The sequence below is a fragment of the Bombina bombina genome, chromosome 3 (genome assembly GCF_027579735.1).
Source record: "Bombina bombina isolate aBomBom1 chromosome 3, aBomBom1.pri, whole genome shotgun sequence".
Lineage (NCBI taxonomy): Eukaryota > Metazoa > Chordata > Amphibia > Anura > Bombinatoridae > Bombina > Bombina bombina.
Window position 1 is genome coordinate 809085822 of NC_069501.1, and position 21011 is coordinate 809106832.

The window sequence follows — 21011 nt, forward strand, 5'->3', positions numbered from 1 at the left end:
TTAGGTTTTACTTTTTGTGGGTTTGGGGGGTGGGGGTTTGTATACTGTTAGCGGTGTTTGTTTTTCTTTTGTAGAAAAAGAGCTGATTTCTTTAGGGCAATGCCCTACAAAAGGCCCTTTTACAGGCTCTTGGTAGTTTATTATAGATTAGGGTTTTTTATTTTGGGGTGGATTTTATTTTTTATTTCAAAAGGGTATTAGAATAGGAATAATTTTTAATCGGCTGGATTCCGAGTTTTGCGTTATGAGGGGTGCGGTGCTAACTTACACGTTATTGTCACCGCTCACTTACCTACAGCACTGGTATTACAGGTTTTCCTAAACCCAGCGTTAAAAGGCAAGAAGTGAGCGTAGAGCAAAATTGTGCTCCATACCGCACTCCAATACCAGCGCTGCTTAACTCAGCGGTGAGCTGGTTGTACGTTCTCGTGCACGATTTCCCCATAGACATCAATGGGGAGAGCCGGCTGAAAAAAAGCCTAACACCTGCAAAAAAGCAGTGTAAAGCTCCGTAATGCAGCCCCATTGATTCCTATGGGGAAACAAAATTTATGTTTATACCTAACACCCTAACATGAACCCCGAGTCTAAACACCCCTAATCTTACACTTATTAACCCCTTATCTGCCGCCCCCGACATCGCCGACACCTTCATTATACAGGGAGTGCAGAATTATTAGGCAAATTAGTATTTTGACCACATCATCCTCTTTATGCATGTTGTCTTACTCCAAGCTGTATAGGCTCGAAAGCCTACTACCAATTAAGCATATTAGGTGATGTGCATCTCTGTAATGAGAAGGGGTGTGGTCTAATGACATCAACACCCTATATTAGGTGTGCATAATTATTAGGCAACTTCCTTTCCTTTGGCAAAATGGGTCAAAAGAAGGACTTGACAGGCTCAGAAAAGTCAAAAATAGTGAGATATCTTGCAGAGGGATGCAGCACTCTTAAAATTGCAAAGCTTCTGAAGCGTGATCATCGAACAATCAAGCGTTTCATTCAAAATAGTCAACAGGGTCGCAAGAAGCGTGTGGAAAAACCAAGGCGCAAAATAACTGCCCATGAACTAAGAAAAGTCAAGCGTGCAGCTGCCAAGATGCCACTTGCCACCAGTTTGGCCATATTTCAGAGCTGCAACATCACTGGAGTGCCCAAAAGCACAAGGTGTGCAATACTCAGAGACATGGCCAAGGTAAGAAAGGCTGAAAGACGACCACCACTGAACAAGACACACAAGCTGAAACGTCAAGACTGGTCCAAGAAATATCTCAAGACTGATTTTTCTAAGGTTTTATGGACTGATGAAATGAGAGTGAGTCTTGATGGGCCAGATGGATGGGCCCGTGGCTGGATTGGTAAAGGGCAGAGAGCTCCAGTCCGACTCAGACGCCAGCAAGGTGGAGGTGGAGTACTGGTTTGGGCTGGTATCATCAAAGATGAGCTTGTGGGGCCTTTTCGGGTTGAGGATGGAGTCAAGCTCAACTCCCAGTCCTACTGCCAGTTTCTGGAAGACACCTTCTTCAAGCAGTGGTACAGGAAGAAGTCTGCATCCTTCAAGAAAAACTGGATTTTCATGCAGGACAATGCTCCATCACACGCGTCCAAGTACTCCACAGCGTGGCTGGCAAGAAAGGGTATAAAAGAAGAAAATCTAATGACATGGCCTCCTTGTTCACCTGATCTGAACCCCATTGAGAACCTGTGGTCCATCATCAAATGTGAGATTTACAAGGAGGGAAAACAGTACACCTCTCTGAACAGTGTCTGGGAGGCTGTGGTTGCTGCTGCACGCAATGTTGATGGTGAACAGATCAAAACACTGACAGAATCCATGGATGGCAGGCTTTTGAGTGCCCTTGCAAACAAAGGTGGCTATATTGGTCACTGATTTGTTTTTGTTTTGTTTTTGAATGTCAGAAATGTATATTTGTGAATGTTGAGATGTTATATTGGTTTCACTGGTAAAAATAAATAATTGAAATGGGTATATATTTGTTTTTTGTTAAGTTGCCTAATAATTATGCACAGTAATAGTCACCTGCACACACAGATATCCCCCTAAAATAGCTAAAACTAAAAACAAACTAAAAACTACTTCCAAAAATATTCAGCTTTGATATTAATGAGTTTTTTGGGTTTATTGAGAACATGGTTGTTGTTCAATAATAAAATTAATCCTCAAAAATACAACTTGCCTAATAATTCTGCACTCCCTGTACTTAGTAACCCCTAATCTGCTGCCCCCAACATCGCCGACACCTACATTATATTTTTTAACCCCTAAACTCACGCCCCTAATGTCGCCGCAACCTACCTACACTTATTAACCACTAATCTGCCGCCACTATAATAAACATATTAACCCCTAAACCGCCACACTCCCGCCTCGCAAACACTATTTAAATATTATTAACCCTAATCTGCCGCCCCTAACATCGCCGCCACCTACCTTCATATATTAACCCCTAATCTGCTGCCCCCAAAGTCGCCGCCACTATACTAAAGTTATTAACCCCTAAACCTAAGTCTAACCCTAACCCTAACACCCCCTAACTTAAATATAATTAAAATAAATCTAACTAAAATTCCTATCATTAACTAAATAATTCCTATTTAAAACTAAATACTTACCTGTAAAATAAACCCTAAAATAGCTACAATATAACTAATAGTTACATTGTATCTAGCTTAGGGTTTATTTTTATTTTACAGGCAAGTTTGTATTTATTTTAACTATGTAGAATAGTTACTAAATAGTTATTAACTATTTATTAACTACCTAGCTAAAATAAATACAAATTTACCTGTAAAATAAAACCTAACCTGAGTTACACTAACACCTAACCTTACAGTACAATTAAATAAATTACCTAAATTAAATACAATTAACTAAATTAAATACCTAAATTACACAAAATAAAAAACAAATTACAAGATATTTAAACTAATTACACCTAATCTAATAGCCCTATCAAAATAAAAAAGCCCCCCCAAAATAAAATAAAACCCTAGCCTAAACTAAACTACCAATAGCCTTTAAATGGAGCAAGCAAAAGATCCACGGCGCTCACCTGCACCACGTGTATATCCGGCAGCGTTTTCTTCAGCGTGCACACGTCAAAGGGAGCCTGTTCCTGTTGGAGGGTGCAGCTGGAAAAGCGTCCCCGTTAGAACGCAAACAAAAGTTCCAGTGTATGCAAATTCCACAGCAACTCCTACTCACAGGAATTAAGAAATCCTTAGTATAAGGTAAAAAACATTTTCTTTATTGGTGTTGAATACAGGATAAAACCATAAGGGAGCAAACAGCTCACATCAGCAGGAAACAGTATCCGGTAGTGCAGGAAACAGCAGACATGTTTCGTGTGGGATCTCCACACTTGTTCACTGCTATGATCTGCACTTACCCGGATGCCCTTATTAAAGGGATACACTTCAACAATTAAATTAGACACACATGTGTTAATTAACACTTTCCTGTCTGTATAGTGAAGTTGATTTACAATACATTAGAAAGGTGTGGCTATACAATTACATTTTACTACATATGGATAATATATACTAAATGTTGAAAATATCTATAATGCTATGTTGAAAATATAATGAGGGATAAGAACAAGACATCACAAACAACAATTTAACAAAATGTTTGTGCTGAAGGTGATTAAATAAATAAATTGACATCTGACTCCATGTTTATTCCTAGAGGATAGAATTTTTTTTTGTAATTTTAGTGTTTTTTTCCCATATACATCAATAGGGCAGCTTTTCTGAGCTTTTCATTCCACAATCACAGGTGTTAGTTTTTTTTCTAACCCGCTCTCCCCATTGATGTCTATAAGGAACGCATGCACAAGCACGTCAAAGCAGCACTTGTATTTTGTGCGGTATGGAGCTCAACGCAACCATATCACACGCACAAGCCGGCTGTTTGAAACCTTGTAATGGCAGCGCAATGGAGTGTGAAACAGCTTTGATTGTAAATATAAATTTATTCGAATTTGCCCATGACTAGATCTGCAAAGCTGGGAGCGAACCTGGTCCCCATGGCTGTGCCCTTCACTTGTAGATAAAATGTATCTAAATATCTAAAATCAGCACATTGGTGCTGCAGCATATTGTGAGTACTATCTATCACAGAGCTTGTATTTGCATAATCTATTAAGAAAATAACGGGATTGCACTAGAAGGCGCCTTCTTTTGTGTGCTTTTTTGCAGAGTGACATTATTAAATTCGACCACTTTGATGTTTTTGCTTCTTCTGAAGCAGTTTTCGGGTAGGACAATTTAGATGCTTGTCTAACAAAAAAGAAATGTTGTCCCACCCAAATTACTTGTGGATTCCACGGCTTGGATATTAACTCCCAAGTTCCCAGGAATAATGGCTCATGGACTGCACCAGCTTATGAAAGAAAACTTTCATACCTGATAAATGCATTTCTTTCATGTTGGTGAGAGTCCACAAGACCCGTCCATTTTAACTTAAATTGTGTCCAACAAATTCTTGCTGCAGTTTTAGTTTGCACCTCATGTTTCCCTACTTGGTCCTTTCCTACTTTTCCTTGCTTGGCTATACATAAGACTGGCATGTCAGAAAGGTGGGAGGGTTTAAGTACTCTTACAGTTTTGGTAATCTTTGCCTCCTCCTAGTGTCCAGGAGTTGAATGCCAAGAGTAATGGCTCATGGGCTCTCACCACCATGAAAGACGTTAATTTATGAGGTAAACATAAAAAAAAAATTTTGTTAGTATGAATATTTTTTTCTTTTCTCCTTGTAGTCCTTCTTCTGTTTTATTGTGGGGTAGTGGTTTTGAGCTACATAGATTAACATATGTAGTTCAACCTACATGACCACATAACTTCCTATTTTCAAGCAAATTAACATATTTATTGGATGTAAAATGTGGATGATTAGAAGCTTGTGGACAATAAAGCGTCCTTGGAAAATTATGTGAACATGTTGTATCTATGAACTATAGAGTTTTGTGTACGAAGTAAAGTTCTACCTCTGGGCCTTTACATTTATAGCCAAACTAATCAAAATGATCAAAAATAAAAAATAGCTTCACAAATGGGTAGATTAACATTTAAAGGGACAGTAAAGTCACAAAAAAATCTTTCATGATTTAAATAGGGCATGTAATTTTAAACAACTTTCCAATTTACTTTTATTACCAATTTTGTTTTGTTCTCTTGGTATTCTTAGTTGAAAGCTAAAGATAGGAGGTTCATGTGCTAATTTCTTAGACCTTGAAGGCTGCCTCTAATCAGAAAGCATTTTGACAGTTTTCACCACTAGAGGGTGTTAGTTCATGTGTTTCATATAGATAACATTGAGCTCTAGCACGTGAAGCTCCTAAGAGCAAGCACTGATAGGCTAAAAATGCAAGTCTGTCAAAAGAACTGAAATAAGGGGGAAGTTTGCAGAGACAGAGATACAAGGTAATCACAGAGGTAAAATGTGTATTATTATAACTGTGTTGGTTATGCAAAATTGGGGAATGGGTAATAAAGGGATTATCTACCTTTTAAACAACAAAAATTCTGGTGTTTACTGTCCCTTTAACGTTATATCTGGCAACATGAGAGAATAACTTGTGAAATAATTGATATTCTCTACATTTTTTTTCAGCCAATCAACTTCATTTGAACAGATATCACAAAATATATACTCTGATGAAGGGAATATTGAGGTTGATGTTGATGAAGTTGTTACTCAGGTAAGGTATTCAGCAGAATAAAAAACAATCATGCTCATAGATTTTGCACCTGTGATATATTTTGTAATGTACCTTAACACGCTACTATAATATAACTATAATGCTGTAATAACATGTATATTTTCAGATTTTAACTGAGATTATAATTAGTTGTTGGCATAAACCAGTACGTCAAAGTTTACAAAGTGTGTGAAAGGTAGGCGCAGGAGGTGTCTTGCCTCTTTTCAAATAAGCTCCTCACTAGCTTATAGAAAATAAGAAATTGGGTATAAGTACAAAAGAAAAGGGCGCTATACAGCTGACACTGTTAATGTAAAGATGTCTATACAGAAATACGGCTCAGAACTCCTCATAAGTATCGTAATTCTTGCAATTTTGAAATAATAAAAATGTGAGTATAAAAAAGTTTTTTTTAATCAACAATAATAACAATATTATCAGCATAGAATATCAGCATTAAATATCATATATGGATATCTCTCTTAAATGAGATAGCTATAGCACAAAATAAAAATGTCCAAATAAATGTCTTAGAGACAATATGTAAAAAACAGCAGCAAAGTCCAAGTTAAAACCACCTTATTTCTCCTGCGGCAAAATTTTTTGATAAAGCCCTATAAACGGGCAAAACGCGGCGAAGGACTGTGGGGTGCCAGTGTGATTCCAAAAGCTTCTTATTGTCAAGTTTGTGACATATTCCAATTCAAAACAGATAAAAACAAGAAGAGCAGATTTGCACCAATCAGAAGAAATGAATAGGTCATGTGACCGCCAGTAATCCAATCACGCACACCATTGCACCGGAACAGAGAAGCAGGTAACCTCTACTATGAGTGAGAGTCAAGCAGAGGGGAACTCCTTGTTTTCCAGTTTGCGAGGTCTAAAGCATATCGTGATGAAGTAAAGGTAAAGCGTTTTTTTCTTCAAAGTTTGCAATCAGCCGATACTGCACTCTCTTGTGGATAACATAAAAGTGTGACATTCTAGGATATTACACAATCTGCTGAAGCAGCGATCCTTTTTTTAGGCTTTTGGGGGATAAAGTTCCCATAGAGATATTGAAAGGCATTTTTGCCGCAGGAGAAGAAATAAGGTGATTTTAACTTGGATTTTGCTGCTGTTTTTTTACATATTGGCCCCTAATTAACAAAGGTCTTGCGGACCTGATCCCAGTGCGGAGACCTCGCTGAATGCAGAGAGCAATATGCTCACAAGAGCTGCTGGTGCAATGCCGCCCCCTGCGGTCTCTCGGCCTATCGGCTGCCAGCAGGGAGGTGTCAATTAAACCCGATCATACTCGATCGGGTTGAATTGCGGTGATGTCTCTGATGCTCAGAGCAGGCAGACAGGGTTATGGAGCTGCGGTCTTTAGACCGCTGCTTCATAACTACTGTTTCTGGCGAGTCTGAAGACTCGCCAGAAACACAGGCCCACTTGATAAATGGGCCCCATTGTGTTTAAGACATTTATTTGGACATTTTTATTTTGTGCTATAGCTAGCTCATTTAAGGAAAACGTCCCTATATGATATTTTATGCTGATAATATTGCTATTATTGTTGATTAAAAAACTCCTTTTTATACTCACATTTTTATTATTTCAAAATTGCAAGAATGACGATACTTATCAGGAGTTCTGAGCCGTATTTCTGTATAGACGTCTTTACATTAACAGTGTCAGCTGTATAGCGCCATTTTTTTTGTACTTATAAACCAGTACGTCAGTCATGGGCATTCGGAGGGGGGGTGCAACTGCCCCTCCCCCTCTGGAATTTTGTTCTGGGTAAAAACTCAGGCACACTACAGAGTACACAGCTAGATTAACTCTTCCATTAACTAACTCTTCCATATGGTTTTTATTTAGCTGTGTGCTTGCAAGAGAGTGCCAGATTTTCTGTGTTGTGTTAATATCACTAGTAGAAAATGTTTGTGAGTGCCAAGGGCTGTGAGTTTTGCAGGGTCATGAGATATGTAGCACGTCTGGGTTGAGAGTGCAGTCCATTTCTGTTTTTTGTATGTGTCTAGGGAAATTACAAAAGGCTTATGTCACCCTTGTTAAGAGACCTTTAAGTGGTGCTGGGCTATCATCATTTGGTCAAATGCTGTAATTAGCTCTTCCATTTTGCTTTTAATCTAGCTGTGTGCTTGCAAGAGAACAAGAGAGTGCAAGACTTTCTATCGGCTAGATTCCGATTTGTGCGTTACGGTTTTAACGCTGAAAAAATGGCCATTTCAGCGTAAAAACAGTAACGCAGCCATTACAAGTCTTGTCGGTATAGCTATACCACAAGCATTTTAGCCTGTAATGCAACGTCAATCCCGCACTCAAAAAAATGGGATTTTCATAGTCCCGGTATTACAAGTTGTGCGGTGAGGCTAAAATGCTTGCGTTACAGCCTATACCGACACGATCCATTCCGCTATCTGAAAGTAATAGTTATGAGTTTTGCGCCACAAAAATGTTTCACAAAACTCATAACTAAACTGTTACAAAGTACACTAACATTCATAAACTAACTATTAACCCCTATTCTGCCACCCTCCCGCATCACAAACACTATTTAAAACTTATTAACCCCTAATCTGCCACCCGCCCAAATCCCCGCCATTATAATAAAGTTATTAACCCCTATTCTGCCGTTTCCTGACATTGCCTCCACTAAATAAAGTTATTAACCCTTAAACCTCTGGCCTCCCACATCACAGCTACTAAATAAACCTATTAACCCCTAAACCGCCAGCCCCCCACATCACAAAAAACTAAATTAAACTATTAACCCCTAAACCTAACAACCCCCTAACTTTATATTAAAATTACAATATCCCTATCTTAAAATAATTAAAAACTTAGCTGTGAAATTAAAAAACCTGTTTAAACTAACAATTAACCTAGCATAACTATTATACTAAACTATAATACTAAAATTAAAATAACTACCAATTAAATAAACTAAATTACACATTAAAAAAACTTAACACTACTAAAAAAAATTAAGTCTAAAATTACAAAAAGTTAAAAAAACTAGAAAAAATAAAAAAGAAATCAGCTCTTTCACCTGAAAAAAATACACCCCCCCCAACAGTTAAACTCACCGCCCAACCAACCCCCCAAAATAAAAAACCTAACTCTAACAAAATCCTAAGCTACCCATTGCCCTGAAAAGGGCATTTGTATGGGCATTGCCCTTAAAAGGGCATTCAGCTCTTTTACATTGTCCTGAAAAAGGCATTCAGCTCTTTTACATAAAGCCCGAACCCTAATCTAAAAAAAAAACCCAGCCAAAAATATTTTTAAAAAAATGTGACACTAACCCTCAAAGATCCACTCACAGTTTCTGAAGCCCGGACATCCAGGCAGCGAGAAGTCTTCATCCATTTATTTAGTGGCGGCGATGTCAGGGAGTGGCGGAATAGAGGTTAATAGCTTTATTATAGTGTCAGCGATGTTGGGATGCGGGGGAATAGGGATTAATAATTTTATTATAGCGGTGGCATTGTCCGGGAGTGGCGGAATAAGGGTTAGTAGCTTTTATTAGTCGCGACGATGTTGAGAGCGGCAGATTAGGGGTGTTTAGACTTGGGGTTTATGTTAGGGTGTTAGGTGTAAACGTAACTTTGTTTTCCCCTTGCACAAGGAGGCTTTTCAGAAATTTGTAATGGCATTTGTAGTTTCGCACCCTGTATAGTGCAAAACTCGTAATCTAGGCGTATGTGTTTTGTGTGTATGGCAGAGGTGGTGGTACTCAGTACTGGTGAGTACCACCACAAAAAAGCTGTGTGTGTGTGTGTATATATATATATATATATATATATATATATATATATATATATATATATACACACAGTGGATATAAAAAGTCTACACACCCCTGTTAAAATGTCAGGTTTCTGTGATGTAAAAAAATGAGACAAAGATAAATTATTTCAGAACTTTTTGCACCTTTAATGTGACCTATAAACTGTACAACTCAATTGAAAAACAAACTGAAATCTTTTAGGTAAAGGGAAATAAAAATAAAATAATATGGTTGCATAAGTGTGAACACCCTTTTATAACTGGGGATGTAGCTGTGTTCAGAATTAAGCAATCACATTCAAAATCATGTTAAATAGGAGTTAGTACACACCTGTCAACATTTAACGTGCCTCTGATTAACCCCAAATAAAGTTTATATCCACTGTATATATATATATGTAGGAGGGGTGTTTATAGCAGCACCTTCCAAGAGGAACTCCTCATGTGCATGTAGGGATACAAATATAAATGTGCCCAAATGAGTAGTGGTATGATTTTAATGATAGCGTTAATAATCCGCTCACTATAGGACCACAGGGATAAGTGGTCAACGCTGCAATGTGATGTAATACTCCCAGTCAGGTACAGTTTTCTTTCTGGTTGGAAAAGATCCTCTTGTTTACTGGATAGAGATGATCTGTATAGAGAACTGGGTAGTCTAATAAAAGACTGGAGTGGTGATGTGGGACACCCCTTCTGTTACTACTCTGTATGTGTGGACAGAGAGTAGATAGAGGGGGTATTCTGTTTTATTCTAGAGCTGAATAGGAGATAAATAATAATAATAATAATAATAATAATAAAAAAACTTTATTTGGAATACGGATTAAAAGCCCAAAAATTCCTATAAATTCATTTGAAATTTCTATAAAATACTGGCAAATGCTAAAAAATGCTAAAAAACCTGTAAAAAAAGAGGGGTTTAAAAAGTGGTGTGAATGTACATAAGCACGTAGCTGTCGACAAATGCTACATAAAGTGCTTGATGTGCTAAAGTGCTAGTAACAAAATTCAGTGCTATGTGCTACTGTAAAAAACCTGCTTGCGTATAGGTGCCTGGCGGCATCTCAAGTGTGCGGATGTGACGTCACGAACGTGCATCATGTACCTTGTGTTTCGTAAGCGTCTCAGCTCACTTCTTCAGAGGAGTTCAATCTAGTAGCATCCTTGGTGCCCTTATATACAGCTAGATTACGAGTTTTGCGGTATGGGTGAAAAATCAGCGTTAAGGCTCTTTTTCACTGCTGCTGGTATTACGAGTCTTGCAGGTTTAGCTGCACGGCGCACTTTTTTGGCCGTAACGCAATGTAACTACCACAGCTTTCAAAAAGTCCTTTTTCAGTGGGACTTCCTTTGCGCCGGTATTACGTGTTTGCCTGGGAGGCCAAAAAGTGAGCAGTACAGCCTAAAACTACAAGATCCATACCGTAAACTGAAAGTCAGTAGTTATGGGTTTTATGCTACAATGCCGTAACATGAAACTCATAACTAAAGTGCTAAAAAGTACACTAACACCCATAAACTACTTATTAACCCCTAATATGCCGCTCCGGACATCGCCGCCACTAGAATAAACATATTAACCCCTAAACCGCCGCACTCCCGTATCACAAACACTAGTTACATATTATTAACCCCTAATCTGCTGTCCCTAACATCGCCGCAACCTACAATACACTTATTAACCCCTAATCTGCTGCCCCTAACATCGCCGCCACCTACCAATATTTATTAACCCCTAATCTGCCGTTCCCAACGTCGTCGCCAATATACTAAAGTTATAAACCCCTAAACCTAACCCTAAGTTTAACCCTAACACCCCTACTTTAATATAATTAAAATAAATTTAATAAAAAATTCCTATCAGTAGCTAAATAATACCTATTTAAAACTAAATACTTACCTATAAAATAAACCCTAAGCTTGCTACAATATAACTAATAGTTACATTGTAGCTAGCTTAGGGTTTATTTTTATTTCACAGACAAGTTTGTATTTTTTTTCTTTTTTTTTCTTTTTAAAGTAATATTTTATTGAGGTCGAAAGTCATGAGAATAATAAGGTAATGATCAAACATTCAATATGAAATTGGCAATACAAATAGTCAATAAGTCAACCAAAATTAACAGCAAAAACAACAACCGTGGCTGATATGATTAAAGTTACCTAATATGGCACGTAGCCCAAGCAGAGGTGGAGGTGAGGTGAATTGTAAGCGTATTATTTTAAAAACTTTAGTGATATAAGTTCCATACACTGGATAAAGTTTTCCTTACCGTGCCCCCTGTGTGTCAACCTGCCGGTCCCTGGGTAGAGGCTATGGTTCCTACGCTGCAGCAATCCCTTCTCGGATCCTGGCCGGTACCTCCTTGTACTCCTCAGCGTCCTCCATTCAGCCTGCCATACCCTCCTCAGCTGCTCGTTGCAATAGGGGGCGCGGTTACGTCTCTGATGCGTCTGATGACGTTCTGCTCACCTCTGCTCACCTCTGCGGTTGCTTATTCCGGACTCGTTTACCGGATAACAGAGGTCCTGTAAATGCTTCTGTAAATCTTATATCACTAAAGTTTTTAAAATAATACGCTTACAATTCACCTCACCTCCACCTCTGCTTGGGCTACGTGCCATATTAGGTAACTTTAATCATATCAGCCACGGTTGTTGTTTTTGCTGTTAATTTTGGTTGACTTATTGTTTATACAGCGTTGGGGTAACGCTTTTTCTAAACAGCTAAAAACACTTCTGAGGAGGCTGCTACCTTTTTGCTTAGTCCTGTAACATGGAGGCACAAATGGAGATTGCAGCGAGACCCTTAACTTTCTTTTCATTAAGAAGTGCACAGGAAAGGGATATTAACTCTGAGTGTGAAACTATATTCTCTATGGACAGATCTAAACACACACTGTCTGCATTATTTTAGGAAATGGAGTCTAATCTAATACGAGAAAATAAGTTAAAATGGGACATTTGGACATTGGAAAACTATATTAAACTCAATATTATACCTAGAGGTTTACGTTTAAACAAATATCCTACATTTTTGACAGATGATAGAGCTTTTATTAACCAATGGAATGATGTTTTATCTGATTGTTCGTTCAGGTTAATGCAACTATTGATACAGTATAAGACAAACCAACTGCTTAGTATAAAAAATGTGATAACTCTTATACAAGATGAATTGAATACTAGAAGTGAACATGCTAATTATCCTGTATTTGACCAAACCTTGCATGATATTGTGGCTGAAGCCAAAAAGATATTATTAGATAGGAAACATTCAAAATTTGTCAGAGATCAACTAGATTATACAAACAATATGGTCTATGTCTGGAACAGAAAAGAGAGATTTCAAACCAGACGGGACTTTAATCAAAGGAATAATTTTGGCAACAGAGGCAGGGGCAGAGGTCGTAGACACAGGGGAAGAGGTAGAAGTGGAAAACATATTCAATTCTCAGACAGTGAAACAGAAGGAACAGGGGATAGTTCATTTTCTGGGGGTGAAGAAGACAAAAGGCAAATTGTGCAGAGTAGCCAAAATGTGAGCAACCATCAGAATAGTGAGATTGTGAGCAACTATCACTATGTTCAACAACAGATAGGGAAAGCTGGTTACATTCAACAAACAACTACACCAATAGAAAACATTCAATTACAGGTAGTTACACCTAAAGTGAATACACAACAACCAGTGTCAATACTAAAAAATACCCAAAAAGGCGCTAAATCTAAGTACAGCACACCAGTACTAGAATCAGTTCCTAGTGGAGGTAATCTGATTAATAATCCAGATAACATTGAGAGAACTGAAATGAATCAGGTTTTTTGCATCGCCCAGCCCAAACAAGACGGGGGGGGCGAGATACCACAGGTTCAGCAAGAGGGAGGTACCCTCGCAGGACACAACAGAGACGAACACATTATCAGGAGTAGTTGTTACAACTAGTTCCCCAAGTATCAATGTTATAAATCTATCAGATTATTCACTGAATGATGTGGAATTGAAGTTGCTAGGATTAGGTTTGGGCTTTGTCCCCACTAGCTCATTTAATTTATTTGACACATTATTGGATGTGAATAAGCTGATTAGAAAACTAACCTTAAAAAAGCATTTCTCTATGAATAAACATATTTCCAATGAATCCCAGCCACATGAGAGCATGGTTGTTCAGCCTAGCTCTATAATTGGAAGGGATCAAAGTGATTCAGATTTTCAGCACTTATGTGACTTGAATACATTGGAAACTTTAGCAGAAGAAAGTGTTGAAGATAGGTCTGTCCCTAGTCATTACCCTATTTCCATCTCTATTTATGATACTGATTCTGATCCTCTCAGATGCTCTGATTCCCTTTCCAATTCTTTTTCTTTTTCTAATTCTATGCCTAACCGTGAAACACGACTGTGCACTCCTAAATTTAAGAAAAAGTCCACCTTTTACCCGATACAAAGCAGAGGTAATATAATAGAAAAGTTCCAAAATAGGGTGGAACAAGATCTGACCAAGTTATATTACACCCAGACTAACACCAAATGTAACTTAACTTACAATGAAAGAGAAGTATTAAAAAAATTGGCACAAAATAAAGATTTGGTGATACGTGCCGCAGATAAAGGAGGCACAGTAGTGGTTCAGAATAGGGATGATTTTATAAAAGAAGCACTAAGACAATTGAATAACCCATTAAATTATAGGACACTAACTAACGATCCAACTAAAATCTTTAATAAAAAGCTGAGGGATTTAGTTGATGATGGTGTTGAAATGGGTTTCATTGACTCAGACACAAGTGCATACCTACTGACTACCAATCCAAAAATACCTACATTTAATCACCTGCCTAAAGTACATAAGAGTACAGAGAATGTGGTAGGAAGACCTATAGTAAGTGGAATAGGGTCTTTCTCAGAACATCTGTCAGAATGGTTAGATAGTATTCTACAACCAATGGTTTTGGATCTTTGGAGCCATGTAAAAGATACAAAACATATATTACAGATAATCTCAGATTTAGAGTGGAATGACAAATTCACTTGGCTTACAGTGGACGTCCAATCACTCTATTCTTCTATACCACATGAGTGTGGATTACAAGCAATAGCCTTTTTTATGAAAAAGTATTATGGTAACAACTCAGACTACTGCGAATTTGTTGTAAGGGTCGTAGACTTCCTTTTGAAACACAACTACTTCTCTTTTGAGGGGGTTTTCTATCTTCAAATATGCGGCACCGCCATGGGGGCAAAGTTTGCGCCCTCATATGCTAACCTATTTTTGGGTTGGTGGGAGCGGTGCAGCATATTTGGAGATGGAAACCCTTACAGGGAGAATATAGTGATATACAAGCGTTTCATAGATGACCTGCTTTTCATTTGGCAAGGAGACCATGAAAAAATGAAAATGTTTGTAGAAGGTTTGAACATAAATAATGTAGGTCTAAGATTTACTTCAGAATATGACAGTAAACAGATTAACTATCTGGATGTTACACTTAGTGGAACAAAAGGGAAACTTGTTAAGTCAACAGTATATAGAAAGCCCATAGCTGGCAACACTTTGCTGCATGCATCAAGCTGTCACCCAGTAAGCACATTCAGAGGGATAGCAAAAGGACAGTATACACGACTTAAACGAAATTGTTCTGATGATAATAGTTACCTTGAACAGTCCACTCTACTAACAGAGAGGTTAAAACAAAGAGGGTATCAGAGAAATCTAATAGACTCTGCAAAAAAATCTGTAATGAAACTAAACAGAAATGATCTATTAGAAAAAGAGAGAAGGGGAAAAGAAATGAAAGCTCAATCTAACGACTTATTGTTTGTAACAACATACAGTAGCCAATACTCTAACATTTGTAACATAATAAGGAAACATCTCCCTCTTTTAAGAGCAGATGATGGCTTAGCTGATATTAATATTAAGGATTGTAGGTTTGCATACAAAAGAAATATGAGCTTAGGAAATATGGTTTCACCAACGAAACTACCCAGTAAGAATTTGACACAGGACTCATCATGGTTGACATCTAGAGGCATGTACAGATGCCACTACACTAATTGTGTGGCCTGTGCAAAGGTAGACACAGGGGCAAGTTTCATCTCCACACATACAGGACAAGAATATCAGAAATATATGTGCATGAACTGCAGGTCTACGTTTATCATTTACCTTATAACCTGTAAAGATTGTCAAAAACAGTATGTAGGGCTCACAATTAGAGAGGTCAGAACTAGGATAAGGGAACATCTTTCATCAATAAAAACTGGGCTAGCTAGTACACCGTTAGTACAACATTTTGTTACAGTACACAATCAGGACACCAGTAGTTTCACATGGACCGCCATAGAAAGAATCCCTCCACAAAACAATGGGGGGGATAGAGAAACAATTCTAGGTAGACAGGAGGTATTTTGGATTTTTAAGTTAAAGACCAGGGTGCCAAATGGTTTCAACTCAGATTATGATATCATGAACTTTTGGCAATGATAGATCAGGTATGCATGTAAGGCTTCCTTTAAACAGGAATAGATACATTACCATAAGAATGTCTAACGAAATAATTCTTCTTTATATATCAAGGATAACATTGGAAAAGTTTTTTTTATATAGAATTATTATATTATATTATAGATTGGGACATTCATGTGTACTTATAGAGTTCAGCTCTTCAAACTTGAAATTTATACAGAAATTTACCAAATGCAATTTTTGAATGGCATGGAAATATATATTTTCTAACAATAGTAATTTAAACTAGGTAAACAGCTAAGTATATATGTCAAATAAAATTAGACTACAACTTAAAGCCAAAAGAATTTTTCTGACATTAGAGATTAGATAGGAGAAATAAGTAGATATAGTACATTTGAAATGATTAGTAATAGAATATGTAGTTTACTTAACATAACACTATTGTAGCCATAGTTCCAAGGAATAGGTGTGTGGCTTTGCACTTCTAAATTGTTTGTATGACAGGGGAAATAAAGGGTTAAAATACCTGCAATGTAGAAAAACCAACAGGTGTTATGTAATTGACAATTAGGTTGCAACCTATTGGATTAGTCTGTTGCTTTTAAAAGTGTCAGTTTTAGTATACTGGACAGCAGCTTATGAGGACGGCTTTTTAAGCCGAAACATGTAAGGCTGTTGTCATCAGACAGTCCTATGTCTTTTATCTGTTTGTGCCCATCTTGTAAAAAGATTTTTAAAGACACTAAGGTGTTACAAATAAATTGGAACTTTTTAATTTAATTCAACTCAGTGCCGGTGCTCCTATTTTCTACTTTGAATTACAATACAAATAGTCACAGTACATAACATAATGATGCAAACAATACGTGAAAGCATATAAATTGGAAATAATAAACAACAGACGGCCTCAACATTTTCAATAATACTGTAGGGTATCATATATCTGTGGATAAGAAAAGCAAATAACAATACCAATAGTATGTTTTATGTAGAGCGATAACTGATGATCTTGGTGACCCAAACAAGGAGTGACAAGGAGTGAGGAGGGAAAGGAAGGAAATGGAGGGGAAAGGGTGGGATAGGAAAGGAGGAGAGCAAGGGAAAAGAGAGAGGGAGAGAGTTTGTATTTATTTTAACTAGGTAGACTAGTTAGTAAATAGTTATTAACTATTTACTAGCTACCTAGCTAAAATAAATACAAATTTACCTGTAAAATAAAACCTAACCTGTCTTACACTAACACCTAACCTTACACTACAATTAAATAAATTACATTAATTAAATACAATGAACTAAATTACAAAAAAATAACACACACTAAATTACACAAAATATAAAAAGAAATGATCAAATATTTAAACTAATTTGCCCTATCAAAATAAAAAAGCCCCCCTAAAATAAAAAAACCCTAGCCTACAATAAACTACCAATAGCCCTTAAAAGGGCCTTTTGCGGGGCATTACCCCCCAACAGTAAAACCTACCACCCACACAACCAGTCCCCCAAATAAAATCCTAACTAAAAAACCTAAGCTCCCGATTGCCCTGAAAAGGGCATTTGGATGGGCATTGTCCTTAAAAGGGCATTTAGCTCTTTTTCGGTGCCCAAAAGCCCTAATCTAAAAATAAAACCCACCCAATAAACCCTTAAAAAAACCTAACACTAACTCCCGAAGATCCACTTACAGTTTTTAAAGACCCGACATCCATCCTCAACGAAGCGGCAGAAGTCCTCATCGAAGCCGGCAGAAGTCTTCATCCAGACGGCATCTTCTATATTCATCCATCCGGCTCCATCTTCAAGACATCCGGCGCGGAGCATCCTCTTCTTTCCACAGTGACTGAAGAATGAAGGTTCCTTTATGTGACGTCATCCAAGATAGCGTCCCTTGAATTCCGATTGGCTGATAGAATTCTATCAGCCAATCGGAATTAAAGGTGAAAAAATCCTATTGGCTGATCCAATCAGCCAATAGGATTGAGCTTGCATTCTATTGGCTGATTGGATCATAACTTTAGTATAGTGGCGGCGACGTTGGGGGCGGCAGATTAGGGGTTAATAAGTGTACTGTAGGTGGCGGCGATGTCTGGACAGCAGATTAGGGGTTAATTAGTGTAATGTAGTTGTAGGCGATGTTGGGGTCGGCAGATTAGGGGTGTTTAGACTTGGGGTTTATGTTAGGGTGTTATGTGTAAACATAACTTTTTATTTCCCCATAGGAATCAATGGGGCTGCGTTATGGAGCTATATGCTCCTTTATTGCAGGTGTTAGACTTTTTTTCAGCCGGCTCTCCCCATTGATGTCTATGGGGAAATCGTGCACGAACACGTAAAACCAGCTCATCGCGGCACTGGTATTGGAGTGCGGTATGGAGCTCAATTTTGCTCAACGCTCACTTCTTGCCTACTAACGCCGTGTTTATGCAAACCTGTAGTAGCAGCGCTATAGAGAGGTGAGCGGTGACAATAACTTGCAAGTTAGCACCGAGCAGCTCTTACCGCAAAACTTGTAATCTAGCCGATAGTTTGCTAATTGTCATTAGAGAAAGTTAATTGTGGCAATGCAGACTAATTGATGCAGTGATTATTTCCCTGCTTTAGCAATATTTAAAGCTAAAACAGGTGTATATGGGCAAATTTTGGAGTGCAATAAAAAAAGATATATATGGAAAACTGTCTTTGTGTCATAAATTATGTGAACAAATAACATATTGATTTGTATTTATAAAAGTTAAAAAACAGACGTATGAAAAGGTAAAGATGTGTTTTTAAAAAATATATTTTTCGATAAATGCATATTATTATCGGTCTTTATATGTATTTATGGTAATAAGCAATAAATGATATAATAAATATTAGTGTATGTACTATATTAATTTTAGTGGATATGCTTATTAATTTATATAAAAATACATATAAAAATATAATATAAAGTATGTGTATATATGAACTGTAGCGAATAGATTATATCATAATTGTATGCTCAAGAGATGCTATTTATAACATACTCTATTAAAAGCTAAGGGTTACTTAAATTGAATAGAAAGAATTTGAATACAAGACTACATATAGAACCGAGTAAAAAACAGGGTAAAAAATATATATGGTGAAAAAGGTATATGCACTGAATAGAAGCCTTTATTAAAATAATATGAAATTATTAATTGCTATACCAAATGAGCATCCGTGTTGCTATTTGGTTAAAAAAAAACTGTGTCAGGAGTAGTGTGCAACAACCTATAAATATACTAAAACCTTATTGGGTGATAAAATAAAATAAATATTTATTAAATAAATATTTATGGTAATTTAGAGTATGGGAAATCAGAGGAAAGCTGCTAAATCTATTTCTGTATTTGGCCCATAAGGTTTTCTGGTCTTAAGCTTGTATATCCAGAAAGTTTCTCTTTTTCTTAGCTGTAGTAATCTATTTGTACCTTCTGTATGTGGTATATGTTCGATTGCTTTTATTTTAAGCTCCTTTTCATTTTTGTTATGGAATTCTTCTAAGCCATATTCGGGCTCATCGCTAGTGATTTTTCTATGTGTTCCAGGACTTCTCTTCGTCCTTCCTATATAAGATTTTTTTTAGCTACAGGTCAGTTGATATACGACATACTGAGATTTGCAATTCATAAAACTTTCTATTTCACATTTGTTATTTTCCCCATCAGTAATCCATTTGTTCTTTTCTTTATTTTTACTGATGTGTTGCTCACAGCATGAGCAGTTGTTTCTATTGCATTTATAGAACCCTTTTGTTTTAGTTGTTAGACAGTTTACTTGTTTCTGTGTTTTATTTGTTTTTAGTTTAGTAGGTGCTAGTATATTTTTAAAATTCAAATTTTTCTTATACGGGATTTTCGGTCTTTCGGGTAATGTTTCCTTCAGTAGAGGATCTCTTTTTAAAACGTGCCAATGCTTATTTAGTCTTTTTTCAATGTCCTTGGTGCCACTGTTAAACGTGGTTATAAATCTGGTGTTTGGTTTAATGGTAAAACTTTTTGTTCACAGGTCTTTTTCACGTTCTTATGTTTATTTTGGGTTGTGAGTAAATTTTCTCTATCTACCAAGTTTACTTTTTCATAGGCCTTGTCCACGTTCGCTTTATTATATTTCTTGCTGTAGAACTTCTGTTTTAAACTTTCTGCCGCTTGTTCAAAATCATTATTACTTGAACAATTGCGTTTTATACACTGAAATTGGCCATATGGAATGTTGTTTATCCCTCTCTTGTGATGGTTACTGGTGGCGTGAAGATATCCATTTGTATCCGTGTCTTTGGTATAGATTTTTGTTTCAATCATGTTGTTTTCGATGAAGATGGTGACATCCAAAAAGTTTATTTAAGTCTGGTTCCAGGTTTTGGTAAATGTTAGATTCCAACTGTTTTGGTTTAGGGGGTTAACAAATTAATTGAACTGGTATTTATTTTCCTTCCAGATTATGACGATATTGTCAATGAATCTCTTCCACATCACAATATTTTCTATGAATTTGTTGTTGGTCCATATAAGATTGGTTTTCAAAGGCCCCCATATACATATTGGCAAAGCTTGAGGCGAATGTTGTGCCCATTGCTGTGCCAAATTTCTGTAAGAATATTTTGTTTTCAAATGTGAAGTAATTTCTCTTGTTAAGTGTATCCAGTCCACGGATCATCCATTACTTGTGGGATATTCTCCTTCCCAACAGGAAGTTGCAAGAGGATCACCCACAGCAGAGCTGCTATTATAGTTAGTTTTTTTTTCTTCAATCAAAAGTTTATTATTTTTAAATGGTACCGGAGCGTACTATTTTATCTCAGGCAGCATTAAGAAGAAGAATCTGCCTGCGGTTTCTATGATCTTAGCAGAAGTAACTAAGATCCACTGCTGTTCTCACATATTCTGAGGAGTGAGGTAACTTCAGAGGGGGAATGGCATGCAGGTTTCCCTGCAATAAGGTATGTGCAGTTAACATTTTTCTAGGGATGGAATTTGCTAGAAAATGCTGCTGATACCGGATTAATGTA

At 37.1% G+C, this 21011-nt stretch overlaps 1 protein-coding gene across 1 annotated transcript in view; it reads left to right on the forward strand.

Annotated features, from left to right (window-relative positions):
- The window catches only part of LOC128652530 (cohesin subunit SA-2), an 851571-nt gene that overhangs the window by 759428 nt on the left and 71132 nt on the right, over nucleotides 1-21011 (forward strand). Inside the window, exon 23 of the mRNA XM_053705464.1 lies at nucleotides 5639-5726. Within this exon, the coding sequence (XP_053561439.1) occupies nucleotides 5639-5726 (88 nt within the window). The remainder of the gene's footprint in view (nucleotides 1-5638; nucleotides 5727-21011) is intronic.